General features: G+C 39.1%; 1 protein-coding gene across 1 annotated transcript in view; it reads left to right on the forward strand.

The window, feature by feature from the left end:
• PRKCE (protein kinase C epsilon) overlaps nucleotides 1-26,157 on the forward strand; it is a 282,199-nt gene that overhangs the window by 233,335 nt on the left and 22,707 nt on the right. Inside the window, exons 12-13 of the mRNA XM_005144578.3 lie at nucleotides 21,014-21,152; nucleotides 23,209-23,397. Of these exons, the coding sequence (XP_005144635.2) occupies nucleotides 21,014-21,152; nucleotides 23,209-23,397 (328 nt within the window). The remainder of the gene's footprint in view (nucleotides 1-21,013; nucleotides 21,153-23,208; nucleotides 23,398-26,157) is intronic.

The following is a 26,157-nucleotide window of genomic DNA, read 5'->3' on the forward strand; positions in this document are numbered from 1 at the left end:
TTTCCTACCAATTGAGATTCGAAGAGAAGCTTCTCAGAGGAGGAGTCTCCTTTCCAGAGACATAGCAAACAGCAGGATATTGCATCTTCTGAGTAAAAGAAAACTCTGTGAAAGCAGCTTTCAGTCAAAACCCAATTTTCATTTGAAAACTGATTTGCTAGCTGCAGCTCTTAATCTCCATCTTTTAACACCACCAGTATGATGTTTTCATACTGCGTTGGACTTTCAGCCCTACCACTTTGAATAGGTTTGTTTTCAAGTGCTGAAACTCCAACACGTTTCTTACCTTTGCTACCTATATCACATTTCCTATTTGTTATCTGCATTTATTTCCAAAGCTATGCACTTGTACATTTAGCTAGTAGAACATGGCAGCTTTAAAGTTTACAGGTATCCATCATATGGGAAACAGACGAGATTGGTACTTTAAGAAGTGAAGGATTTTGTTTCCATAAAAAGATTTGAGCTAATTTCCTCTTCCTGGAAACGAGTTTAGACACTTTGTAATTAACATTAGGGATTTCTGTGATCCAACAAGAAAGAATTGGTAAAATTCCCTTCCCTTTCTTTATATGAGTGTGCATTCATTCTGCCTCTTCCCTCGCTGCTGCCATCCTTCGACACACATCCTCTTGCTCTCCTCTCTTTCTCTTTTCTCCCTCTTTTCTCTTGTCTTACGTGTAGCTTCTGCTGTGTGTTGGCTTTTAACTGCATTGAATTGCTTCATGTGCCTATGTTGTTTGTGACGTTTTACCATCAAAATGCTTCAATCCCAAGAGAAGTGTTGTTCTGATGAGAAAATGTGTGGTAATTTAAACCTTGTAAAGTGCTCTCAAATTCTTGGTTCAGAGACTTTGCTGACATGACTTTGGCATGCTATACTAAAACTTTAAATTGTTAATGGCGTGTTTTATTGGGTGATTATCACAGAGGCAAAAGATAAAAAATTACATGAGTTGTAGGGTGAAAGGAGAAATTACAAAAGGCAACAGGAACACCAGTAGGAACAGATTTAGTTGTATTCTGCTCTGACACAGGCTTTTCGGTCAGGACATAGTTATGTCCATAAGAATAGCTCATTTGCCCAACTGGGGGTTAATGGGAGCTTCAACTATTGGTAAAACATACATCCCAGTTACTATATAAAATACAAGTTGAAGAAGGTAAAGATTATTTTAAAAGAATTAACCATAAGAAAATGTCACCATTCCTAGTGTGCCAGGCCCTGAGAGAATGCATTTGTTGATGTCAGGCATGTGTTGTCTATCTTGCACAGAAGAGTTTCAGCCTGATTAGTCCATACCTTACTACATCATTTATTGCAACATTAAAAATGCATTGGGATCAAGTCACTCCTTTACATGTGCAAAGCTCTTACTAAATGGCAAACAAGGAAAGGAAAAGGGGGGGAAGAGAAAAGAAAACCTATGCTCCTGAATAACTACCAGTCATAACTACCTAACATGCCTTTAGATATTTTAATAAAGAATACTTGTCTTCTGTGTAATTATATCCCTAGAAAAAACACTGTGGTGTGAAATTAATGGTTATTCTCCAAAGTGGGAAATGCTGCTTGTGTGGGCAATACTTCAAGGAAAGTGGGGAATATATAAATAAACTAAGATGTTTGATGGGAATGGAGGTTTCAAAATAGCTGCTATACCTTCTGATCTTTTTTCAGCCATGTATGTGGAAGTATTTGTTTGGAGCTAAACACAGTTATATTTTTGGAAGTAAATAACTAGCTTTAGCTCATGCTTTGGCTTGTTGGTTAGATTTTTAGAAAGCACTATGATGATACTAAATGATCGTCTTTTATAATAACTAGTTTATCCTCATTTCCCCTGAAGTTCAAAGAGAAAGCTAACTCCTGTTTGGCAGAAGAAATTCTTCTTTAAGTTACATCTTTGCAACTGGCCCGGCACTTGTTCCCAGACTTGTCCAGTTATCTGTGTGCTCACTGGAATTACGTACCTTTCTTCTGTTTATTGAGTTTATGTTGGAAAGGAAGGTGAACCTCACAGTTTTTATATGTAAAGATGCTGCTGTTGCTCAATGCATCTTGTATGAAGATAAACTTCAGGATAGTTTTCTGTGTGGCTTTGTTCAGGGTATAATGTTACTGTTGTTGTGTCAAAAACACTTCAACAACTTGATAAAAATATTTGCATTATCCCTGCCACCTTCCCTCTCATCTGGCATTCAGCTATTTGGGCACATGTCAAGCTGGGGCCTGATAATACAAGTAGAGTCAATCAGACACTAGAGAAGTTTCAGTCACAGTTTCTGGCAGTTGTTGTTTGTGTTATGCAATTGCACTGCTTTAAAAATGTATGCAAGCCTCAGGAATTCAGGGCTAGACTATGAATCTTGTTTTGCCTGTGTGCTGAGCTGCACTTTGAACTCGGTGATGAAAGGTTGTGGACTATGTTCGTTGTCACCTGTCCCTGGAGTTTATTGTGTTTAAAGTCAGTCATTGTCAGCTTAATACGTATTGTCATGTAGAGAAGTTGCAACGAACAGGGTACAGAAACTGACAGTTCCATATTCCCCTCTTGTGCTGGCGTGATGTTCATGTGCACTTTTTGCAGGTCTGTGTAAATGTTACATGTTCTTGTTTCACCCGCAGCTGTCAGGCTGAGGACAGGAGTATCCAGTGGGTGTTTTCTGTCTCTTGCTGTAGGAGTTCAAGTGAGGTGACTCAGGTCGCCCACTCTGACCTGAAATACATACAGAGAGCTGCTGTCTCCCCAGGCTTGGACACCAGCACTAGAATGGGGTACCACTTCATTATCATAAGTGCTGGTGTCCCCAGTTCATACATGATTTAGGGAATAACTGTGTGAGCTACAAACTTGTTTCAGTGAAGACCTGGAGGGCCAGTATTTACATGTCTATTGTGTGATCTCTGGTGTGCTCCAAGACCATTCAGGTGATTAAAAGGGGTGCTCTGTCTGAAATCCGAAAGAAGGAAGCTATGTACACAGCTACACTTCACCTGAGAGGATGAAAAATGCCTTACCTGGGAAATTAGTGTCACCTTCTATGGGTTAACTCATTCTTTTGGTTTCACATGTAAGGTCTGTGAGATGTTGCCTTCGAATTAGAGCACCTGGACATGGGGGAGTCCTCATTCATAATGGAGGGTCATAATGTTCCTCCACAATGAAATAATAATCCAGCCTGTAACTTGCTGCAGCTTTCTGTGCACTCAGCAATTAATATGTTGATTGTGATGAAGGATATATTAACACTGAATTGAAGGCAATGTGAATATAAATATGCTGATGCTAATCCTTGAATACCTCTGGGCTTTTTCCATACACAAATATCCTAGCAACTTGTTTGAACACTAACTGAATTTTTCTGCATATGATCAGTTTTCCCAGCATTCCCATTTATCAGGGCAACACACACCAGTGTTTCGGAATGAGCTACTACCTAAAATGAAAAGCACTTTCATTAGTGTGTTTATATGTGAAATAAGAATATTTAGAACGTCTGACTTCACTGGCGGTTGTATGATTCAGTGCAACCTTGGCAGAGTGGCAAGGAGTTATATTTACACTGATGAAAATGTTGCATGGTCAGTGGTTAACATGTTAAAAGTCATCATTCTCCCAAGTTACCTTACTGTGTTATTTCTGAGTGGCAGCAGCCAAATAAAATTGCCCTCTTCCCCCCCCTCCCCCCTTCTTTTTTTGCTTTTAAAGTAAAAAACTAGACATAGAGCATTTTGGCTTAAATTTGCTTTTAAGTATGTAAATAACATCTTAGTGCAAGTCTAAACAGTTTAAATTTGTGCTTGAGCTATGGTCCATGATGAAGAAAGACCTTGGACCCTCATGTAACATATTCAGACCTAAGCATGGGACTATCCTGAACTCAAGCTACAGAGATGTTATAGTGTCCTTCTGGAGCAAGTAAGCAGCAAGCTATTTCCATCACCTTCAGTAAAAGCTAGAAGTGAGGAGTGAGTTGTGCTGCAGCACGTGTGTGTGTGTCTGAGTCCTAGTGTCTCTGACTGCGCCGCCTGTCCAGTGCTCCTGGCTGGGTTTGCACCCTGGGCTTAAACCGTGCTGTGCTCTGCTCCAGTTTCCAAACTGAACATGAGCTCTGGTGGGATTTTACTCAGTGGCCTCCTGCCCTCTTTGCACTCTTTCTTGCTGGATGTAGGCAGGCTAGCAGTCATGAAATGCATAAATAAGCAGGATGTCTTCCCCGCAGGAAAAGGCGGTGGGCTGGGGTGGAGAGAAGCGGGGCTGAGGGAGATGAGAAGCAGGAAGGAGGGTTGGTTCCCAGGCTTCTGGCATTCGGACCGAGGGAGTCCACCCTGCCATCTGCCCAGCTTATGTATTGTGCTGAAGGCTGCTGTCGTATAGGAGAGCCTTTGACAAGGTTTCCAGCTGTGGAAGGATGAGTAAAGGCTGTGGGAATAGGATATGAAACATGCGGTCTTGCCAACAGTAGAATGCTTTCTAAATTTCTCCTGGGTTTGGAACATAAGAAAGACCTTCATTGGCTCTTGTGTGGGAGTTGGGTATGTGGAGAAGCAGTGGCGGGCAGTTAATATTTAGAAGGATAGAGCAGCACCATTGACCTCATATGGGGAATGACAAGGTACTTCCAGGGGGTGTTCCCGTTAGCGAGGTCAGCATTGTTTTTTTGCCTCATGTTTATTTGGTGCAAGATTTTCTTGTTTAATGACCGTTTGTATAGTGCTGTATTGTGTAAATAAAGCTATGACCTTTACCTTCTGATAACAGTATAGGAGTGAGTTAATGTTAAATGAGAGAGGGCAGGGAGTGGGAATCTGCCAGGGTTAATGCCAAGTTTACATTCCTGTGAGGGCAGCCATGTTCCGGTACTCAGTAGAAAGGGCGACAGTGCTTCTCAACAGATAATAGCAGAGAAATGTTACAGAGCCTGTTTGTTTTTATTTCTGGGTGCATGTCAGTGATTTGAGATGATTGATGTTTGTGCCTTTATTTTATAACAGGAAGAAATGTGTGTTATCTTTCTGCATTTGATAAGAAGATTTTAACTGAGAGAAACATGCACAAAATAAAAACCCACTAGAGCTGCGGCACATGTAAAACTGAAACGTACTGACACAAGACAGTCCCTGTGGTTTTCCTAAAGTGCTGAGGCACAGCTTTGTTTCTACAGAAACTTGTACACCAGTTTCAAACAAGTTTCTAACAGCAGAAAGAGAATGCCTTTTGTTTCATAGTGCACTTAGGTGCTTCCTAAATGTGATTCTGTTCTTAAAAGACAAAAGTTAGGGGCGAATTTTGCTGTGCCCTTCTGTCATGTTTGTTTTCAAACACTGGAAAATACTTCTATAACCCGGTGAAAGTGGATGTTGAAACGGTGTCATGTTAAGGGTGAGACTTTGCCTCTTTGCAGGCTGTTGAGTGCATCTGCCAAAGTCTCATAGTAATAGAGAAGTGCACATCAAACGTGGTTCTGAGGTGATAGGCGTTTCACAAAGATTTTGTCATGCTCTTCAGATGCAGCAGAGAAGTTGGAGAGTAATGCAAAACGTTAGGTGAAAAACATGCAAAAAACTATTTACTGGCATTTTAAAATAATGATATTAAAAATACTGAACAACCTTGAAGAATATTTGGGTGATACACTTCAGTGAAGTCATCTGCGTACAACTTTTTCCATCTTTTAGTCAGAACCTTTCTGCTTTGGGCTCAAGGTTTGCATTTATTCTCTTTGTCCCTTCTCCCCCTTCCCCTTATCCACCTCCTAGTTACAAAAGAGCTTATCACTTAGATGCTGCACCAGCGAACATTTCTGCATGCAGATCACTGTACTCATAGGCTGATTTTGATTCAGCGCAAGACTATTCATATGCATGATGTGTGCAGCTTCCTGGATGATTTGGGACCTCAGTTTGACTTTTTAGATTGAAAATGTGTTTATTTTAAAATAGAAAAGCATCACATTTGAGAATGCAATGTTATTAAAAACTGCATGCTCTTTTGCTTACCATTGCAAAAGGCTGTGGAAAATGAGAGTTTGGCCAATCTGAAAGCTGACACAACTGGGTTATCACTGACACTTTGGAAAACTTTAGAAATGTCTCTTTGGCTTACTAAACTAGTAAGAACCCCAGCATATTTGGGAGTTCATTAAAATCTCCATTGCTACTAGAATAAACAGGATTACACCAGAAGGACCTTGGACAGACTGGGTACAGTGTGAACCAGGGGAATCAGAAAGTAGAACAGAATGGATCAGGTGGCCACGACTGTGCTGAAAATGAACAGAGGTGAGGATTAACATGGCCAGAGCAGTAACAAGTCTCTTAACTAACTTTCCTGTGTCAGAAGTAATGCCTGCCCCTCTCCTTGGCTGCAGTGTGTTCCACAGAGTACAAAGAAGCAACTGCTCAGAGCAGCAGGCAGTGGCAGAAATACATGGTTTTCATCATCTCTGCAGTGCTGAGGACATATGAAGGAGGCAGATGTGCAGCAGGGCTAAGCAGCAACGGCAGCAAGGCCAACTTTGACTGATATGGAAGCTCGTGTGGTTTCTGCACTGTGATACACCCCAGGATGGATGTCATCAGGGAGGAGACACTCTCCTACCACCACCAAATTGAATTGGCTCCCCAGGACCACTTATGTTGGGGATATAGTGTTTTGGATACAAAACAATTCCTTCAGTAGCATCCAGGTTATGGGGAGAAGCCCAAGCAGTACTAATTCTTCACAACGTAAACACCATATGGGTCTTCACTTCTTACCTCCTACTACTAGAATTTGTTTCCAGTAGTCAGTCTTGTGAAACAGCAGAGAGAAAACAAAATAAAAGGGAAGGGCCAGAAATAATGCTAGTACTTATAAGGTATGCTCTTTCCTACTAACTTTAATTTCCTTCTGCTGATGCATAGAAGTCACAGAAGATACTGTTCTTCAAAGCAAGTCAAATGCAAATAGTGCATACAGTCATGTACATTTTTTAATGTAGATTTGAGAGTTACAGTGAAGTGTTCTTCACAGGGTATTCTAGTCTTAGGGCATGAGATTGCCTCTTCAAGGGAAGGGAAGGATGGGATGGCTTTGACAGCAGATACCCAATATAGCAGCTAGTATGGGTGCACCCTGGTATGAAACTGGATGAAGCAGTGACAACCAAAGAGAGCTTGGTCACTAGTAACCTGAACTGAGGGACTTTATATCTTCAAAACATGGAATATTAAGGATAAAATTAAGTAGTAACAAGTAAACGTAATAGCACTTCACCAGGTATTTACTTGATTTATTATAGGGTTTCCAAGGGAGATCCTATGGTCTATTAACACCCATTTAAAAAAAGTGCCTAAATATATTCTAACAAACACAAGTAATGAGTCAGAGGGAATTGCTATGGTCAATTAAGTGGGTAATGGATATTTAAAAGCTTCCAAACATCAATAAATCTGAAACAGCTCTGAAGGAGTACTTGTAGAACAAAAATAATATGCACTTAAGAAACAGCCTGAGTACATATTTGCCTAAACTTAACCACCAGTAAGAGGACAGCAAGTGTTTATGGTACTGTATACTGAGGGCATAAAAAGGCCTACGAACTGTGTGCCAGTTCATTTGCTGATAATCTGTAATAGGCCCAAAGGGGCCATAACTATTATAAAGCAGCCCTGATTCTCATTTATACAAAAGTCTTAAAATACCTGATAGCATAAAGGGATCCTCAGATTGTGAACAAGGGTAGTAGCCAGCAGCTCAGCAGTGTAGCCCTTGGCACAAGGCTGAAAGCAGTCCAGTGCAAGCCGGTTGAAATTGCCTCTGCCAAAACTCTGTAAGCTGGTCTCCAGAGAGGGAGAAATGCCCTGAGTGGAGGCAAGGGAAACCCTTTGGGCAACACTGGCTTTTAGGCAGGTTCTCTTTTCACTTCTTGAAAATACACAAAAGAAAGGAGGGGTATTTTGCCAGAGCAAGCACTATGCTTGCACACAGAGTAGGACAAAAGTCCTGGTTTTGTGTGGATGACCCAAGAGGAAAAGGATTTGGCTACGATTCTTAAAACATCTGCAGATTGGGTAGAAATCGCTCTGTTCATGAGCTATCCGGTGGGTAAGAGACTGGTTCTTTAAACATCATGGTTCTCATTTACATTAAAACTCTTTCTGACACCGGAAGAGCAAAGCAATTTTACAATAGAATTAAATTGTACTCAGTATCCTTAGTTTGAGGCTGTCAGAACAATGGAAAGGGACTTTATTGAAAATTATAATTTAATGAAACTTTATATAAAGTAGTTCTTCTGTAAGCTGTATTATTAGGTTTCTTGCTAGTGTTTGCCCACATAACTATATGGGAGTTTTATAGGATAATTTCTGATCTTATCTGAGCATAGAGTCTGGTTAGCAGGTCTTTGAAGAGAGCCTGGTGGTTGGACACATAGAAGTTACAAAGATAATTCCTCAGGCTCAAGATATAAATATGTATTTTTATGTTGACAGAATTGTTCAAGTACACCCCACTTTGGTCAGTAGTTTACATTATAATCCTACTGAAGTCTGTATTTTTATGCAATGACTACCCAATAACTACCAAATCTTAGAGACTAAACTCATATTTTAGCATCCCAAATCTTGTATTCCAGATTGCTTCTCTTGTTATTTGGGCTGGTCAGTCAGGCCCTTCTCAGCACACGCTCTCTTCCCAGCTGAAGGTAAATTGGTATAGCACTCTGCTAACACTGATGTTGGCAAAAGTTGAACACGCTGTAAATTTCCTAAGTCATGCTATGTTTTATTTCATGGGAATAACCCGTGAGTCATCTTTCCATTGCTAATTAAAAATAGTGGGGTGCCTCCTATAAGTAGATTTTAACTGATGATATTGTATGTTGGCACTAAATCCAAAGTTGCATTCCTGAGCACATGTTTTCTGCAGGAGATGGTGGAAGGCTTCAGGAGCTGCATTTGAAACAGTGCTAGAGCTGAAACTTCCTGCACAAGTAAAGATTCTATGAACATTTGTGCAACTTTCTGGCAGAGGTTGGGGGACAAAAGTAATTTGATTTGGCTACATAATTATACTTCTAAAAAGGTATATTATAAAACATAACTCTAGTAATGTATATAACCCTTTTTAATAACATATCGAAACTGGGTTTGTAGTTGGAACCATCAGTACAAAGCACAAACTTTTATCATCTACATCTGGAAGCAGCATTTAGGAGTTTATTTTATGTATAGATCAACATTGGAAGGGCAAACAACTCCCATTTTTCAGACATAATCTTCATATTTTACAGTCAAATAAAAGAATTTTGGGGTTTTTTTTGCCAGAATCCCTTTACTGCAGTAATCTTCCATCAAATAAAACAGTAAATTGTTAGCTCTACAGAATTCTGCAATGGACAAATCTATCTGTATAACAGAATGCTTTTAGAATGTTAAAACAAAATAGATTTAATTCACTGTTTTTACAGGAATATCTGCAGAAGTCTGTTAAATTGCTGTTGACTGCTGCTGGTTTGATCCTTGATAAATTCAGCAGGGTTAGAAAAGGTTTTAAATTGAAAGCCTACATACCCTTCCCAGGTTCAGACCATGTGATGTGTGTAAAAAGATGTTTAAGCATGTGAACTATGCTATTTAAATCAGAATAGAGGCAGAAATTGTTGAAGTCCTTCCTTTAGTGATTCCATATAAGTAAACATTTTGTTGGAAGCAACATTCTTGCCGAGTTACATAATTTCATTTATGCTATATAATTTATTTAGTCCATTCTGTGCAATATTACATGCACTACTCTGTGGAAAGGCTTTCCATAAAAAGACCCAAGAGGTTGAATGGAGACCAAAGTGAGGTTGGAAAAAATCAGTGTCTGTACAAAAGTTCACTGCAGAGGGTTTTTTTCCTTTTTTTCTGACTGAGAAAGCATTTTTCTCCATGGAAACATGATATGAAGCTTTAACAGGAGCCTGCTTACTGCTAAGAGCTGTGTTTGTTCCCTGCTAAGGACACCCTTGGGAGCATAGGGAAGAGAATTCAGATAAATCTGTTTCTTTTATAAAAAGAAACACCATATGTAAAATCCTTCAGCAGCCTTTCTTATTTACACTTTCTGGACATCATAAAGCTGCAGAGGACATTGGGCGGTACAGAAAAGACACTGGATTGGGGGCTCAAGCTGGTGCATTAACGGCTTGCTAAGGATATACTCCCAATCACCTATGTTTGGCCATTTTATTGCATGACCCATGTTGTGGTTGCCAGACTAAAATCTTTTCTTAAATCTTCTTCAGATGTTTACAGAGTGTATAGAGTCTTCTGAAAGGAATGAAAGAAAAAGAATATCAGTTCAAGTGGTGAAGTATGTTCTCAGCATTACCATGTTTTCAGTTTTTCTCTGACTCTAATGGTGGTTCTGTCTGTTCCTGATAGAAGCAAAATAAGCTTTAGTTAGGATATAGAAGATCTGTGCTACATTTTGCAAGCAGATTGTATTATTTCAAGAGCTCTTCATCTTCACTGTATGTTCTCATCTTGGGGTACATGAAGGTCTGCTCCCTTGGCTGGAAAATGGGGATTTATGTGAGTGTCATTAGTTTTCTTTTGATAAACAACCTCAGCTGAATTGAAAGAGCATTTACTAAAGTTGTGATGTTAGAAAAGGGATGGGGCAGAGGGGTGCAAGGAAGAATGGGACTTAAGGTGAGCTTTGGAGACCATCTGCGGGTACTGAATGGCCTTTACTGTGGGCATCTATATTCAGCAGGTAGATGGTAAGATTGGATGATGAGTAGCCTTTTGGTCTCACAGCAGTATTCATGCAGGCTGGTCTTGTCCTTTATGTAATGTAACTGGACCAAAACATGGCATTTTCTTAGTAGCTGCTGGGAAAGCATGGCATGCTTTTTCCTTCTTCAACAAGTCAACAATATGCTTGGAACTGGTCATTTCCGAGGGAGGTGTCGACATTTGTGTTACATTAACAAATAAAACAATGTCATTTGGCATTTGTGGAAGAAAGAAAGACTTTCTGTCTAGAAAAGGAATAGGGTCGGAGCACAGGACAGGGATGCTAGATACCTTAAAATTGTATTTAGTGTGACAGCAGTACGGCATGTACAGGATTGGATCAGATTAACCTAAGCTATTGTAGCTTTGACTTCTGTTTAATTGTCATTTCAGAACTTGGTGTTAATAGGCAGTGTGATGGAAACGATAGACTTCCAACTGAGGGAAGTTTTTGGCTCAGTATTGTGATTGTGAATGAAAACCTGCCTCCCCTGTTGGACATACAACATACTAAAATAATATTGGTATTGTTACGCAGCATGAGGTTAATTGACCTTTAGGCTAGGGGAAGTGTAAGGCTAACAAGTTAAATGCCATTGAAAACAACTGTCTAAATCATAAATTCAAACTGACCTGCTTTATGTATTTATGATTTAAGGAAGAAATCTGAAGATGTGGGATGAGATCCAGGAATGAACATCTGAAAGAGAGAGACTAAAGTACTCAACTTTAGTTGATTAAAGATATTCTGATCCTGTTTTTCTCTGGTGTCTTGACCTTACTAAAGTTCACTTAGTATGTAATGGAAAAAACAACCAGTTTGATAGCAGAATACAGGAAATGCCTTCAATCATGGCTGATTACAGTAGCAGCTTTTCTTCTGTTGTTTTGATTTTTTCAGAATGCTCTTTCTATGTGCCTGAAACAATGTAGGATAATAATGCTTTGGAGCCCTTTACTTGGAGTGTCCAAGTAGAGCAATTAAACGTCTGACTTTTTGATGGATATGCATGTTGGGAGTTTTGCACAGGAGAATTCCATATGACCTGAGTGAGAAAAATTAGGCACTATTAAAGGACATCACTTCAAAGCCTAGCAAACTGTGTGTGTGGCGATTCAACCACAAGTCACAAAACAAATGAATGTGGGTCTGTTATAAAAATCTGCCTTTGTTTGGCTTTCTTCGACAAGAAATAGAAGTTTTACAACTGATTTGTATGAAATCTAACTGGAAGACAGGAAGCTGGGAGGCAGCTTATACCAAATATACGCAAAGCTCAGTTTCATATCACCTGACTTCAGGAATGCAGGTGAAGCTTCCAAGTCAGGATCCTGCTTGTCCTGGAGTGCCTTTGCATTTGATGGAGAAGGGTAGGCTTCTTTAGGGAGCTGTGCAGCCCGCGTGTTCTGTGAATCATCCACTTGGAGATACTTGTGGAGATGGCTGTGAGGGCTTGGGGCAAACTGTGGTGCCTCAGTTATACCCTAATGCCTGGTGTGATAAATCTGGGTCAGAATCCTGGAAAATACAGGAAAGGAATTTATCCTAAAACCAGAGCAAAATGTTTCAGAGCTCCAGCTACTTTCCCCGATTAATGTAAATTGCGGTTCGTTACATTATAACCTTTAATTTTGTCTTTCCTGTCATCTGGATAGGGCAGTAGTATATCCTTGTTGTGGGTTATTAAGAGTTACAAGGCTTCATTGCTGACATAGCTGAATGGGAACTGCTGTAGAAATGCAAGATGTTAAGGGGATGGACATGCATTTGTTGGCTGTAGGTTTTTCTATTCTGCGTAAGAAAGCTTCAATCAAAAATAGGAAAGAGAAGATTTTGGTCCTTTTTGGTTGGGCATAGAAACTCTGCCTGAAAGCAAAGTACTCTTTTCTTTGTGTTTGCATAACTTGTTCAAATGATAGTGATTTTGTCATCCTACCAACTAAGGTCACTGAGGAAAACAAAACCCAAACCCGTTGCTTTTGGTTTCCAAAGCAAAACTTTTGAACAGAGCCAAAACTTATTAATGTGTCTACAGATAAATTTGCTTTCTAAGGTTCTGGTGACATTTTTACAGAACTGAGTTTTCAGAACGTGATCTGACAAGCTTTCCTAGCTTCACTCCGTCCTTTCAGTGTCTTTCATCAAGTGGTTTTATCAAGTAATGACTTGGTATTGTTTTGTTTAAAAGGATTACAGACATACATAGTAGGCACTTTTAGTTTGCGCTCCACCTAACCTATTGTTATAATACACAATCTTATTTTTATGTTATTTGAGATATAAAAATAAGAGCAGTGAACCTCACAGAGTAGAATAATGAGGCTTGAGTCAATCCTTGGCTAAGCCTGGGAACCTCTGTTGTCTTCAGCGGGATCACTGAGGTGTCAGTGGGGACAGGCTTTATCACATTACATATTTAGCGATGACTTAACACTTGGGCTTTGTAGCAGAGGCTGAAACAGTAAATATCATTAGTATAGATTTCACCCTGTAATTCCCAGCCTGAATACATAGAGCCAGCCAGGAATTTTTCAGCCAAAGTCTCTAATATGAAGCCAGCTCCATTTCTTACACAGTACAAAGATTGCAGGCCTGCAGGCCATGGGAAGGCACAGCTGCCACTGGGATCCAACATAAAACTTGTCTAAATTAGGGCTTTGGCAGTAGACTAAGTCAAGAGGCAGAGTTGCAGCACTATGTCCCATTCCTGACTCAGGCTTATGGAAAAATTGTTCATTCTCAGGTATGGCTCATGGAAGGATGCATATTTAAACTTGTGCATATTTCACTTATGTTCACAAATAAAAATGTGGCAATAATAAGAAAGGAAAAGCCACACAAAGGAAAGCTGTTAAGTACAATATATTTATTTGTCTGCACATTATTTTAAGGAAACTCAGTGTAATAAGATAAGAAGATCAGGCACTGTAATATCATAAGCTGCTACCGACAATTGTGATAAAGCTATGGTCAAAGCCATAAAAAGCCATATATAGAAATTATTTTATAGAAAAAGGTTTTATGCTACCAGAGAAGTCATTGGTTTCCTTAAGCTACTGGAAATGAATATTGAACCTTTCTTCAATAAGTCATTCAGACATCGGTAGTTAAGGCTACGTAATGAACACACAGCCTTCTTTTCCATCTCAGGATGCTGCTGACCTAAAAGTTTCTCAATGGTAGACACTGCTGGAGCAGGTGATGTTATACACTGTCCAAGGCATGCTTTTGCCTTGTAACAGCTAGGACTTACGGAGCCACAGGCAGCAGTCATGAAGTTACCTCCTTCTGATGTGCTTGGTGGCTAGATAGCAAACTGCATTTTGCTACATGCCTTCTCCTGTCTCTGCCATCCCCTTAGTCCACAAGATACTTGTGTAAATGGCAGGGTGATGGATGTTGTGGTATATAAGGAAAGTAAATGTGTGCTTTTAAAAGTAAACATGCCTGACAGAGAGTGTCACTATGGTCACATTAAAAGTCATCAGTATTTACCCTGCTATCTGAACTAGCCCTGTTTTCTTTAATCAGAAGTAACTATAGGATATTTGGCTTTATTTGGAACCAAGTCTGCGCTCTTAATGCATCCACTGCTAGCCATTATATGTACTGGTACACATCAGTATAAAATGGGTTCACTTTATTCCAAACTTGTCACTTCTGAAAAGTTGCAGGTTTCAAACCTCTAAAACAGGTATTTCTGTATATTGCTGAGTACAGCTCTGCTACATTTTTTGTGATAGATTGTGTATTCATTCTCTGATAATACGACTGATGTAACAGTGACAAAGAAAACGTGTGTCATAAATCCTGTTATTACTTAATGTAAGTAATGTAAGTAATAATTAATTACTTACAACACAACATAAAAGCAAAGCAGAGGAATTCAAAGACTTTCAGAAAAACACAGGCAAAACTTCCTGAGATCTTCTACACCAATCAAAGCAGCAGAACCATCTTTTTCTCACCATTAATGTCACTCAGGTTTCTCCCTACTCCTTCCCTGCTAACAAAAACTGCCGCACTGTCATGAATCCACTCATAAGCATGAACAGTCCAGTGTGTGCCCTATTTCTTACTCCATGGATAAGGGAGGTCACATCAACTGATAGAACCTGAAATGCAGTGACGCTATGATTGTTCCACGCTCAAGATCAGTAGCCTGTGAAAGCTCTTATCCCATTCAGGTTTCCAATAGGAAAAAAAAATACAGTGTTATTTTACATTTTCCTGGAAGTTTTAGTTTGGATTTTTCCATTCTCTGATCTGTTGTGAAGGGGGGGGGAAGAAAAAAAGTCTTGCTGATGTGTTCTGACTCAAATACTTAAAGCTAGTGAAGTACAGTCCTAATATAGCTGTTCCGTAGTTTATATAAAGAAATTGAGATCGCATTGCTGAGAGCTCATCATTAAAGAAGCTAACATCAGAACATGAAAATTGTTGACAATTCTTTTTGTTTCCTGACCAGTTCCATATCTAACTCCAAATCTAACTTACAAATTGTAACCTAGTATATCAGTTATCAATATTTTGAGGACACACAATCTATTTGAAGAAATGAGACAAAGATTTCGGTGAATTTATCGGTCTTCCAGAAAATATCCTTTCAGGCAGTGTGGTACAAATGACCCAAGTTTTGTGGTATTTCCTGCTTGTGATTGAAATCTGTGTTGAAAATGCATCATTAACTAAAATTACAGCAAAGAGTAAATTTGTACAGAGTAGAGGAGAGCTCTGTTGTTACAGGTGAGCATCTTTATCTCAAAAGCAGTCTGGGTAAGTTCAAAAGGAATTTTATTAATACAGTATTCTCATCTTTCTATATAGAAAAATGTCATTGCTGATGGATAATGCTGAGCATATTGCCTTCAGTTACAAATTTCAATAACTGTAGTAAGTAGAGAATAATTCTGATGGTTTTTCATGGTGTCGGAGGCAGTTTCCCTTTTACCTTCTGTGGTTTCTTCTGTGAACAGCTTGTCTATTTAAAGTCTGCAGGGAGGATGTGAATTTCCCATGCAGGGGAACAATGGCAATGGCAATGATTTCAAATAAACTATTGAAATGGTTTATTGCAGTTGAAAGTCACACACACACACAAAAAAGGTTGTTCAGTAGCTACATTCTTTAGTCTTGTGTTGCTTTTGGATCTTTCCTCTTTGATATTCTATAGATGTTAGTTCAATCCTTTACTTTCACCCTATGAAGAGATATTCTTGCTTTCAATGTTGCTATTTGTGGATAGTGATTATTGTGCTTCATTATGACCTACACTGTGAAATGCATATGCTTTCTGGTTTCATTGCTCACTAAACAGTTAAGAGTAGAAGCAGATGCTGCGGAGATACTTCATTGTGGAGTGATTGCTTAAACCAGCTTGTGATCATGTTTCCCAGCTACTTGATCTTGTTCTTCAAATATGGATTTATTTAGTCACTAATGTTTACCATGTTCAAAGGCTACTGTTAGTAATCTTTGGCAGCCTTTCTGATTTTATTGGTCAAAACCCATTGCTACTGTTTAATTGCCTAACTTTCAACAAGAAAATTATCTGTTATCTTAATGACACGTGTGACATGCAGGGCCGCGCACACAAGGTGGTTATCTCACTGCTACTGTTGGGAGGGAGGCTTTAAGAATCAAGTCCTGTGAAGTCCTTGTCCACCGAGCATTTGTAGGAAGCCAGGACAGTCAGTGTCTCATGGCACTGGCATGTGGAGGAAGGAATGAGCGTTAGGGAAGTTTTCTCACAGATTACCTGCAGTCCACCCACTCCTCTGTTTCAACTTGCACAAGCCTTAGTGTTATAATCCTGATTCTGCCTTGAGATCCTGCCAGTCATTCCAGCTTCTGAGGTGACTGCGATGCTGGCCAGTATCCAGAAATAGAAACCAAGGCTTAAGTTTCTGTTTTAAGCTTTCTGAGAAAGAAAAAAAGAAAACCCAAACCAAAACATTTTATGCAATCGACTGCTCAGGTCAACTGAACCGATGTTACAAAGTATCTTGGCAAACAAACAAAGGAGCGAAATAGCTTAATGTAGCTTTACTGCATTCAAGCAATCTGGGCATTTTCCTGGCTTAACTGGTTAGGTTGTTTGCAGTTGCATGTAATTATGCAGGTTGTAGGAGCTCATTTTGTCAGACACAGATGACTTTCTTAGTTCCTACAAAAAGAATGCAAGATAAGAAAAAGAAGAATTCAATAGACCTTTGTCATTGATCTATCCCACACTGTATTATTAGGTATTTATTTAGACAACTAATACCAGGAACCAAATAAAAGACAGAATGGATCAGAAAGGATCGTTCTGTGCAGGCGTTTAATTCACATTCCAAAGATTGATAGCTGTTTACTCTTTTGTTGTTCCAGGAGACATGGCTGTTGCTTGGAACAGTTCTGGGGAGATATGAATCTTAAACTAAAAAGTTTTCTTCAGTGAGACTGTAGCTCTGGAAAGACAGGCTTCCTTGACAACACGTTTTTGTTACCTCTTCATTTGTTTCCTCATCTCTGCCTGTTTTGGTTTAGGTTCTTTTTTTTCCTGCGAGGTGTTAAATAGCACATTACCTGTTCTCTTACACTTATTTAGTGAGCTAAGATTTCTGCTTTCCGAAGCTTCATAATTAGGGGGGGTTTGGTGGGGGTTTTATTTGGGTGGGTTTTGTTTGGTTTCAGTGTTGATTTTTTAATCTGGCAACTGTAAATTTACACAAAGGATTTGAATGGTTTTCAGTGCAATTTTGCAATTTTACGGACTATGATAATCTTGTGGGCTAGCTATGAATTTGGCACTTTGGCAGACGCCCAGCTTACCTTTTAACCTCCCATCTGTACTTTAGTGGGAGTCATACTCCTGTTGTTTTAGCCTCTTCTAAATTTCTTTTGCAACTATGGTGCTCTTTGTGATAATAAAAACCTACTGGTATTAAATTCCATTATTGTGTGAGTAATTAAGCTGGTGTCCTCAGTGCCTCCAATAGAGTTTTGAAGAGGCTTATAGGCTTGACGGCTTTATTTTGGCTTGATGAAGGGGTTCCAGATGTTTTTCTTCTGTCAAGTAGGATTATAGTTTGGTAAATGGTAAGAAAGTTAAATTGACTTGTGTTTTTACAGACAGGCTTTAGATTTCACTGTCAGTCTTTATAGGTAGAATGTAATATTTAGACTCTTCCTGGTTTTCTTTTTGCTGAGTTTGTTTGTTCTCTTTTTCCACTGTCAAGTTAGATTTTTATTGCTAATTTCTGTGTCTTATACAAATCTTTAAGGAAATAAAGGCAATGGTGAGCATCCTGTCCTTCTGCATTATGTGGTAGCTTACTGTCAGTCTTTTATTACTGTTGAGATTTCTCCTAGCTTAGGAGTTTCTTGGGTTACCAACTATATTTGTATTCAACTCCATGGCTAGCATATGGCATTAAATGAAACTTAAACTATTTTAGGTACTAACAGTTCCAGTCTGTCACCTGCCTGCACTGGGAAGTCCTGCTTCTGATACTAGAGTTAAGATAACATGCAGGAGTCCTCTGATGGTCACTTACTACTCCCAATTAAGGTGGAACCAGTTTTCAGAGCAGTCTCTTGAGTTTCATCAGTTCCTATCATAATTATTTGTATTACAACCTTCTTCCTAACTGCCTGTTGTGATGGTGTCTGCAAGTGGTTCCTAGATAACATCAAATATAACTATTCTTTGATTTGTCTGGACATATTGACTTTTTGAAATATGGCATGCATTCTTTCTTAGCTTAGGAACATCCAAGATAGCACTACATTTGGAATGTTAAAAAGTTCCAGCGACATGCTTATTCTCCAATCTGGAACACTCTTATCCTATTGTTACACTTGTTCACATACTACTTGATGATGTTGTAGTCTCATCTTAATGCAGGTCTTCTGATTGTAGCACCTGCAATTCACTGGAAGAGTAGTTTTGGGAAGGCACGTGACTTTCAAAGCAGGCACCATTATTTTGTTTGTCTTCTTTGAGGGACACAGAGCTGTTGATATCTGTTTGCCCTTGCATGATGTTGGGCAATTCTCGCAAATCACTTTCCAGGACTAGGAAATGGTGGTTATTTGAGGGGTTGAACGGCTAGATGTAGGGGATTATGTTGTAGCCAACTGAATCTTGGGTTGTTTAGGAGCTCATAAAAAGGACGACCTTGAGGAATGATGAAATATGTGGCATGCTTCAAGGGGCCTTATGTGGGTGACCAGCTGAGGAACTACAAGAACAGCATCTGATCTGGAAATAGCTATGTCTCATGTAGGACATATTATTACATTATAATATAATATACTATAAACATTATTACAGCCAGTATATACTTGAGCTTCATAAACCATATCTGATAAAGCTAGTTTATGTGAGAGACAGTGGATTTACTGTTACAGAGGTAAATCTGACTTTTCTTTGCCATGTCAGACCTCTTGTACATGCACAAACCACTTTATAATGTGTACTCAGCACAATCTATCTTTGTATGCACAGTAAGACATCCAGTGCTTCCAAGAGTGCCTGATTTACTGCATAGATGTACAATGATTATGCAGACCTTGAGTAGTAAGTCCACTGTGTCCCAGAATATCTGATGTTTATGTTGTCCTGTGTACATGCTTGAGAAATACATGTTGGATAAAGGTGAGCCAGTGTGTTTGAAAACTCTGAACAAGTATCAGAAGGATAAAGAAAACAGAATAAAATCCATTTACTGAAATTGGGATGATAGGGAGAAAAGAACTTTCCTGGGGAAATCCCAACATACTGTAGCCTCAGACACGGCCACTAAAACTCTTCACATGATGCAGCCTTGGTGGGTTGTTTAATCATTTTATGTGTGTGAGTGCTTCCACCATGATGCAGTGCCAGTTGTTCTAAAGTCTGGGGTCTGATCGGGAAACACTTCTCTGAAGGAAATCCTCAGAGTAAGGTGAAGACCAGTCATCCCTCACTCAGGAGGAATGTGGTGGCATAAAGGATTATTTGCAAGAAACCCTGTATCTTTTTATAGGCTTTTGGGGTCTAATTTATTTACAGAAACTGTCAGGGGGGTTTATTTCTCTATCTGGTTTAGAGCTTGCCTACATACACACTTCCACACCACCCTAAATGCTATCTATGGAAATTTCTCTTCATCATTCAGAAAGTGTCCCCAGAGTCACCTAAAGACAATTGTTCCGCCTTTGATTCTCACCTCTCTGTGTATTCATTTATTACTGTGGTTTTGATGGGCAGAAGTACCTAAAGCCTAGACAGAAATGTAAAGATAAGATGGTCCAGGCACTAGAAATGGGGTGTTTTGCCTTTGGTTTATGTTATTATTTACACACTATTAAATGTTTTTAATTGTGGGAGTTTTCCCTGCAACCGAGGGTTCTTTTATGCATTGACTTTCTAAATCCTTTTGAAATTTAGTCTAAGGCAAGTGGCAGGTAGGCTAATTGCTACCTAGCATCCATTGTGTTGGAACATGCAATAGCCATCCATAGTATATTTAGAAAGTGTGCAGAGGGCAAGGCAGGAAAGGTGGATATCCCTTTCTCAACCTATTTTTGACCTCACCCAATTTAATAACCAAAGAATTGTGTGGGTTTGACACAAAGACATTTGTATAACAAGGGATCAGAGACAGCTGCTGTGTTGTTCAACAATGAATGCAAAATATTCCTGTGAGATTATTTTTGAGCAGGGTTAAGCTGCAGAAAATAATGCTTCCAAAGATGAATGCTGTTTTTCATCCCTCTCATTGCAATCTGAACTTTGAATTGCTAGTACACATTAAGAATCCAATTCAGAATATTCCAAGTTTTAAAGTACCTATTAATTCAACCCAGATGTTAGAGTATGGATAAATTGGTGCTCCTTTTACTTTATGGTGCTGCAGAGTGGGAGAATGGCTTCATTAGACATAGTTGACCTGTTTCACATAGACAGAATGTTGGATATATAGCAAACAAGAGACTTAGGTATTTTCCAAACATTTCTGATTCTCTCTTGAATACAGCTCTGCTTTCATGCAGCTGAAGAGAGCGCAAAGGCCTGGTCTTGCAAAGTGCTTGTCATTTCTTGCTTTCTTATTGCCTCTAACTATTGGTAGGTCTATTTAGTGAAGGACAGTCTCTCAGTGGTGTTTGTGAAACCATCTATTTGTCATAATCTATAGTTTATGATGAAATTCAAGAGCATATGATGAAAATTTGAGAGTTGATTCAATTTTAAGCTTTTTTTATTTCAGGGACCTGAAACTGGACAATATTCTTCTGGATGCGGAAGGCCACTGTAAACTGGCTGACTTTGGGATGTGCAAAGAAGGGATTCTGAATGGAGTGACCACCACAACCTTTTGTGGCACACCAGACTACATAGCTCCAGAGGTATTTTTTTCTGCACTGCGCTAAGAATACAGATATTATCATTCATCAGACTGTTAACAAGTATAATTTTAGGCAGTTTTTACATGCAGATTCAAACAGTAGAAGATACAGACTAGATTGTGCTGCAGTTTTGCCTGGGTAATCTTGATGAAATTGGTTAGTCCACTGCTCAAAGCAGTATTCCATGTTGACAGGAGTGACAAAGCATGCTTTTTCTGTTCTTCTCCATACAGTGTTCTTCTCCATACACTCATTTCTGATTGGACATCCTTTTGAAGGCACCTACTAGCCTTTAAGGTACTAGGTGCAGCTGAGTCCTGAAAACACTTGTCTCTAGTAGTTAAAAATTGTTTTTAATTTTTCATGAGACTGAGAAAGGCATATTCATACAGAAGAGACCATATGTTCAATTTCATGTTGCCTAGGGTGTTTGTGGGAATATAACTTTTTTCCTTCCTTTAAAGTATCTGGGAGTGAAAGTTACTGTTTGTGGTACTTACCATATGGATGAACAGAAAGTGTAGTCTTGCATGGAGAAGTAGAAGCTGCATATCAGTTGGCAACATTCAAAGTAATTTCAAGGCATTCGTTGGATAAAAGAAATGGCTTAGAATCATGTGGGTTTTATATACCCTGAATTTTAATAGTATGGGATGCACTTCGAAATACCTAAAATGATTCAGTATTGTACAGTTAGTCTGCTAGGCAGACACTGTCTACTCGGTTTAGTAAGTAACCTCTGCATCTTTCCGCTGAAGATTCAATGTGCTGATTTAATGTAAAGTGTCATTGGTCTGTCTTTCATCAACCATAAATTTGCAGCATGAAAAAATGCTAGCTTACTGTTAGCCACAGACAATAAATTAGGAATAGATATTGTTAGTGTTCATGGCTGCCAAGCTTTGCTAGCCTAACTGATAAGGTGTGAATCTTGAAACTGTAGTAAAATAAATGTGTATCATACAGAGTTTGAAAAGTATTCCAACATTAAAAGAAATACAAGTGTGATGGTTTTGGGTTTGTATTAATTCTTTTCTGATTCAGTATACTAATTGAGTAATTTTATAGATATAATTTTCTTTAATGGAAACAAAGCAATAATAAGATTTTAGGAACTTTAACATGAAATCACAGTCTCACTGAGGTCAGTACTTCCATGGAGTTCACCATGAGGCTTCTGACTGTAACACTAGTGTTGCTTAAGGAGGTGGTGGAGTTGTTGCCATTCCATTTCATTTTAAGGCAGTCAGCTTCACCTTAAACAGGCAACCACTCTGCTTTCCCCAGTCCTTTCTCATGCTGAAGCATTGCATTCAAAATACCAAGCTGCTTTTCAGTGAAGAGGAGCCAAGAATTAAACTTGTTCCTTGTACAATACTACTTCTGTTAACACCAAGTAGTACAATAAAACTCCCTCATACTAACCTACTACTCCGTATTAAAGGTATTTGCTACAAGGTTGAACTTGTGCCACCAGAAGAGTTGTAGCCAGTTTTTCTGAAAGCAAGGGTAATTAAAGTGAGTCCTACAGCCATGTATTGTACAGCAGTTTGATGCTGTAAAAAGAGCTTGAACAAAAAAGCTTTTGGCTTCCTTCAGCCCTACCTAAAGGACAAGAATAAATCTCTCAGATTTACTTTCTCTGTGCAGCATTACAAGCTAGTTCAGTTTGTTTTCTCCAAGATAGAGACAAGGAAATGTTTCACATTTTCCACCAATCTGTTTTGTATATGTGATCTTTTTTCCCCTATAGCGTGACCTGCGTTAAACAGTTTGGAAGGATATACAGCTCTTTCGCTCATGAGCATACTCTTTTACTCAGGGGACTGATAGACTCAGTCAGTACTTCTGAGAACAACTACACATTGACACTTGGCTGTGTTTGTGAAAATTGCATGGGTAAGAAACTGTGGCTGCTGTTACCAAAATCAGTGTGGGATTTAGTCCTGCTTAGGCACTGAGGGAAAGAAAGAGTGTATCATGTTGAAACAGCAAATGTGCAGCCAAGAGTGTTGTCTAACTTGTCTATTCAATCCAATCTCTTTCTCTATGCTAGATCCTCCAGGAGTTAGAATATGGCCCGTCGGTTGACTGGTGGGCTCTGGGTGTTCTCATGTATGAAATGATGGCTGGGCAACCCCCCTTTGAAGCTGACAATGAAGATGATCTCTTTGAATCCATCCTTCATGACGATGTCTTGTATCCAGTCTGGCTCAGTAAAGAAGCCGTCAGCATTTTAAAAGCAGTGAGTCTTCTGTCTTCCATAACTTGCTTTTCTCCTCCTCTTCACGTTTTTTTTTTTCTGGGTGGTGTTGTTTTTGGGGGTTGGGTTTGGCTTTTTTTTTCCCCTTGATTAAAACTGAATTTGCTGAAAGTTGTTGAGAGCAGTCACCACTGGGAGTTCAAGCACAGTTCAGAGTGCCACTGTTAGGATAATGGGGCCTGGGATAAATTACACTGCTTGTGGGAAAGGAACAGAATGTTTGTATTCCACGCAGTTGTACACTGTATAAATCTGTGTACTGCAGATTCATGTTTCAGGGTAAAACCCAACCAACTAGAGCTGTGCTATCACTTTGACACTTTATATGCCACATGTTCACGAGAGTGGGGGATGCACTACATAATTAAAGAAACAATGCTTTTTATTCAACCCACTTATAAAATTTCTTGTCCCTCTGACTTTCTTCCACTGTCATCAAGATGGGCTGACAGCCCTTATTTACAGCTGCCTGTTGTATTTTATAGTTCACACAGCACTTGGAAAACAAGTCTTATTCTAGTGTAATTGCTTCTGCTTTGCCTGGCGTTTTTCAATATGAATAGTGACTTGACAGAAGTTAGTGTCACCAAGTGCCACAAGATCAGTCAAAGTGTGCCACTGGGCAACTCCAGTGCTTAGACTACATTTCTAAGTCAGGTTTACTCCATTAATATGACACTGACATAAATTCTTTTTTCTGTGCAAGTATCATCCTGAAATAAAAAGCAAAACAAAACAGAAGCACTATGCCAGTCCCCATAGATTGAAAAGCTAAGGAGGATTTCTGGCTTTAAAAACAACCCTTGTTTTTTATTCCAGTTTTCCACCTTTTTTGAAAGTGGGAAATTTCTACCTTTCCAGTTCTGTTTTTCTTTCAGCATCTGGAATAAGGGAGGCTTCCAAGTAAGAGGCAGCTGACAGTGTTAAGTCCTGCAGGTTTGTACATACAGGGTTACATTTTGAAACTATATATTAAACTTTTTAACACCAGTGAACCAGTAACACGTTCTGGAGAAATGCTCACCTTGATCTTTTAATAGAAATACCTTCATGCTCATTCTAGCTGACAGAGAGACAGAGAGAGATTCAAATGATGATTCAAAGCAGAAGTCAAAGTTAACCTCTCTGAATAGTTTGCTGCATTTATTGTAGTGAGAACATGGAGGATATATTAATGCTGGCCTTTATACAGGTTCTTCCTTCTCACCCCAGATAGCTCTCGGATGACTCTTTATTAGCTGACATGATACTTCTGTGCATCCATTTTTGTTTCCAGACCCCCCCCCAGTTATTTTCAGCTCAGCAATTAAAATGTATAGACTTGTGCTGCAGGATTCAGGCTCATATTCAGGGCTCAGCAGTCATTTTGGTGTATTATAGAGAAAGGGTTGTTGTCAATGCTCCTGTATGCATCTGAATTTCACTCAAGTCCAAGAGATTTTCTGTAGTCAATTGGTTTCAGAGTCTTCAAGATCTGTTCCTTTGCCATCCACATACTCTTTAAAAAGAGAGTTGCATCCATTAAACAGATTTGCACTATAGTAGTAAATGGTTCCTCATTGGGCAAGATGCCTTCATTGATATAAATTGATATAATTTAATGGAGCTGTGCCAGTTTACACCGTAAAAAGAAACCTTTTCTTTGCATTTAGCAACCTGCTACTTACACAGCTATGGTGTGAAACATGTTTGTAATTTGTGTTCTTCATCTAATCCTTGTCCACATACTGTTAAATGAAGAACAGGAAAAACAGAGGAAAGAAAGAGGCGTCTATGTATTTTACTGCTGAATGGTAGCAAGGGATTAACTTTGGAACACATCGTTTCCTCACATTGTGCTTTGAGACATGGGTTTTATGCTTCAGAAACTGTGTATTTTTACACTCCTTCAAACAGCATGTAAGAAAGTTTAATAAGAAGACATTCTCTTGTATTAAGTAACAATGTTTTCTGATTTTCTGAAGAAACAGTTTTCCTGTTATTTCCAACAAAACACTGAGGATAATTACACAGCTCAGTATTACAAGTCAGCATGTTGCTTATCCCATGAAATCCCACAGATCTTACTACTCCTGCTTCTGTGAATTGACAGGAATTGCTATTTAAAATTCTTTCCTGTCTGGTAAGGAAAACAATTCTTCATTGAAATTAGCTCTGTGTTTCTTTTCAAGCAGTGGAGAGAGGTTGTGGCCACAGTGTGTGTTCCCTGTGCACCCAGGTTACAGAGATTTCTGGCAACAGAAGCAGAACTCTGTTTTCAAGCTGTATTATTTATTCCAAGAAGCAAGATTTTGGGAATCTCATGATCCTTGATTCAAGCCCCAAGTTGCATGTCTATCTCAGCAACCTTTGTCCTCTTGTCACTTAAGTCAGTAGGAACTCTGATCTTAAAAGGCTTTTCATAAAAGGAGGTTCTTGCATTAATATGGGAAAATAAAAAGGCAATACTTACAGCTAAGGCTGTCAGCTCCATTGGCAACTATGTCTTCAACACAGTACAGTTAGCAGCTGTTTCTGCCCTGACAGTTGCATCATTCTTGATGCTGTTGATAAACATGGAATAAATGTCAGCTTGTGCTTCAGAAACACAAGGTGAAAAAAATGAATATTTATTGCAGGGGATGAAATTTATAGGATTAAATGTCCACTTCAGAAGTTTATTTCAGCATGTGATAATTTTGTTTGCTTTAAGTATTCATTCTTAAAGTTCATTCTTCCTTATCAGCCATTTCCGTGTTCCAT

The sequence above is a fragment of the Melopsittacus undulatus genome, chromosome 3 (assembly GCF_012275295.1).
Source record: "Melopsittacus undulatus isolate bMelUnd1 chromosome 3, bMelUnd1.mat.Z, whole genome shotgun sequence".
In the NCBI taxonomy this organism is placed as follows: domain Eukaryota; kingdom Metazoa; phylum Chordata; class Aves; order Psittaciformes; family Psittaculidae; genus Melopsittacus; species Melopsittacus undulatus.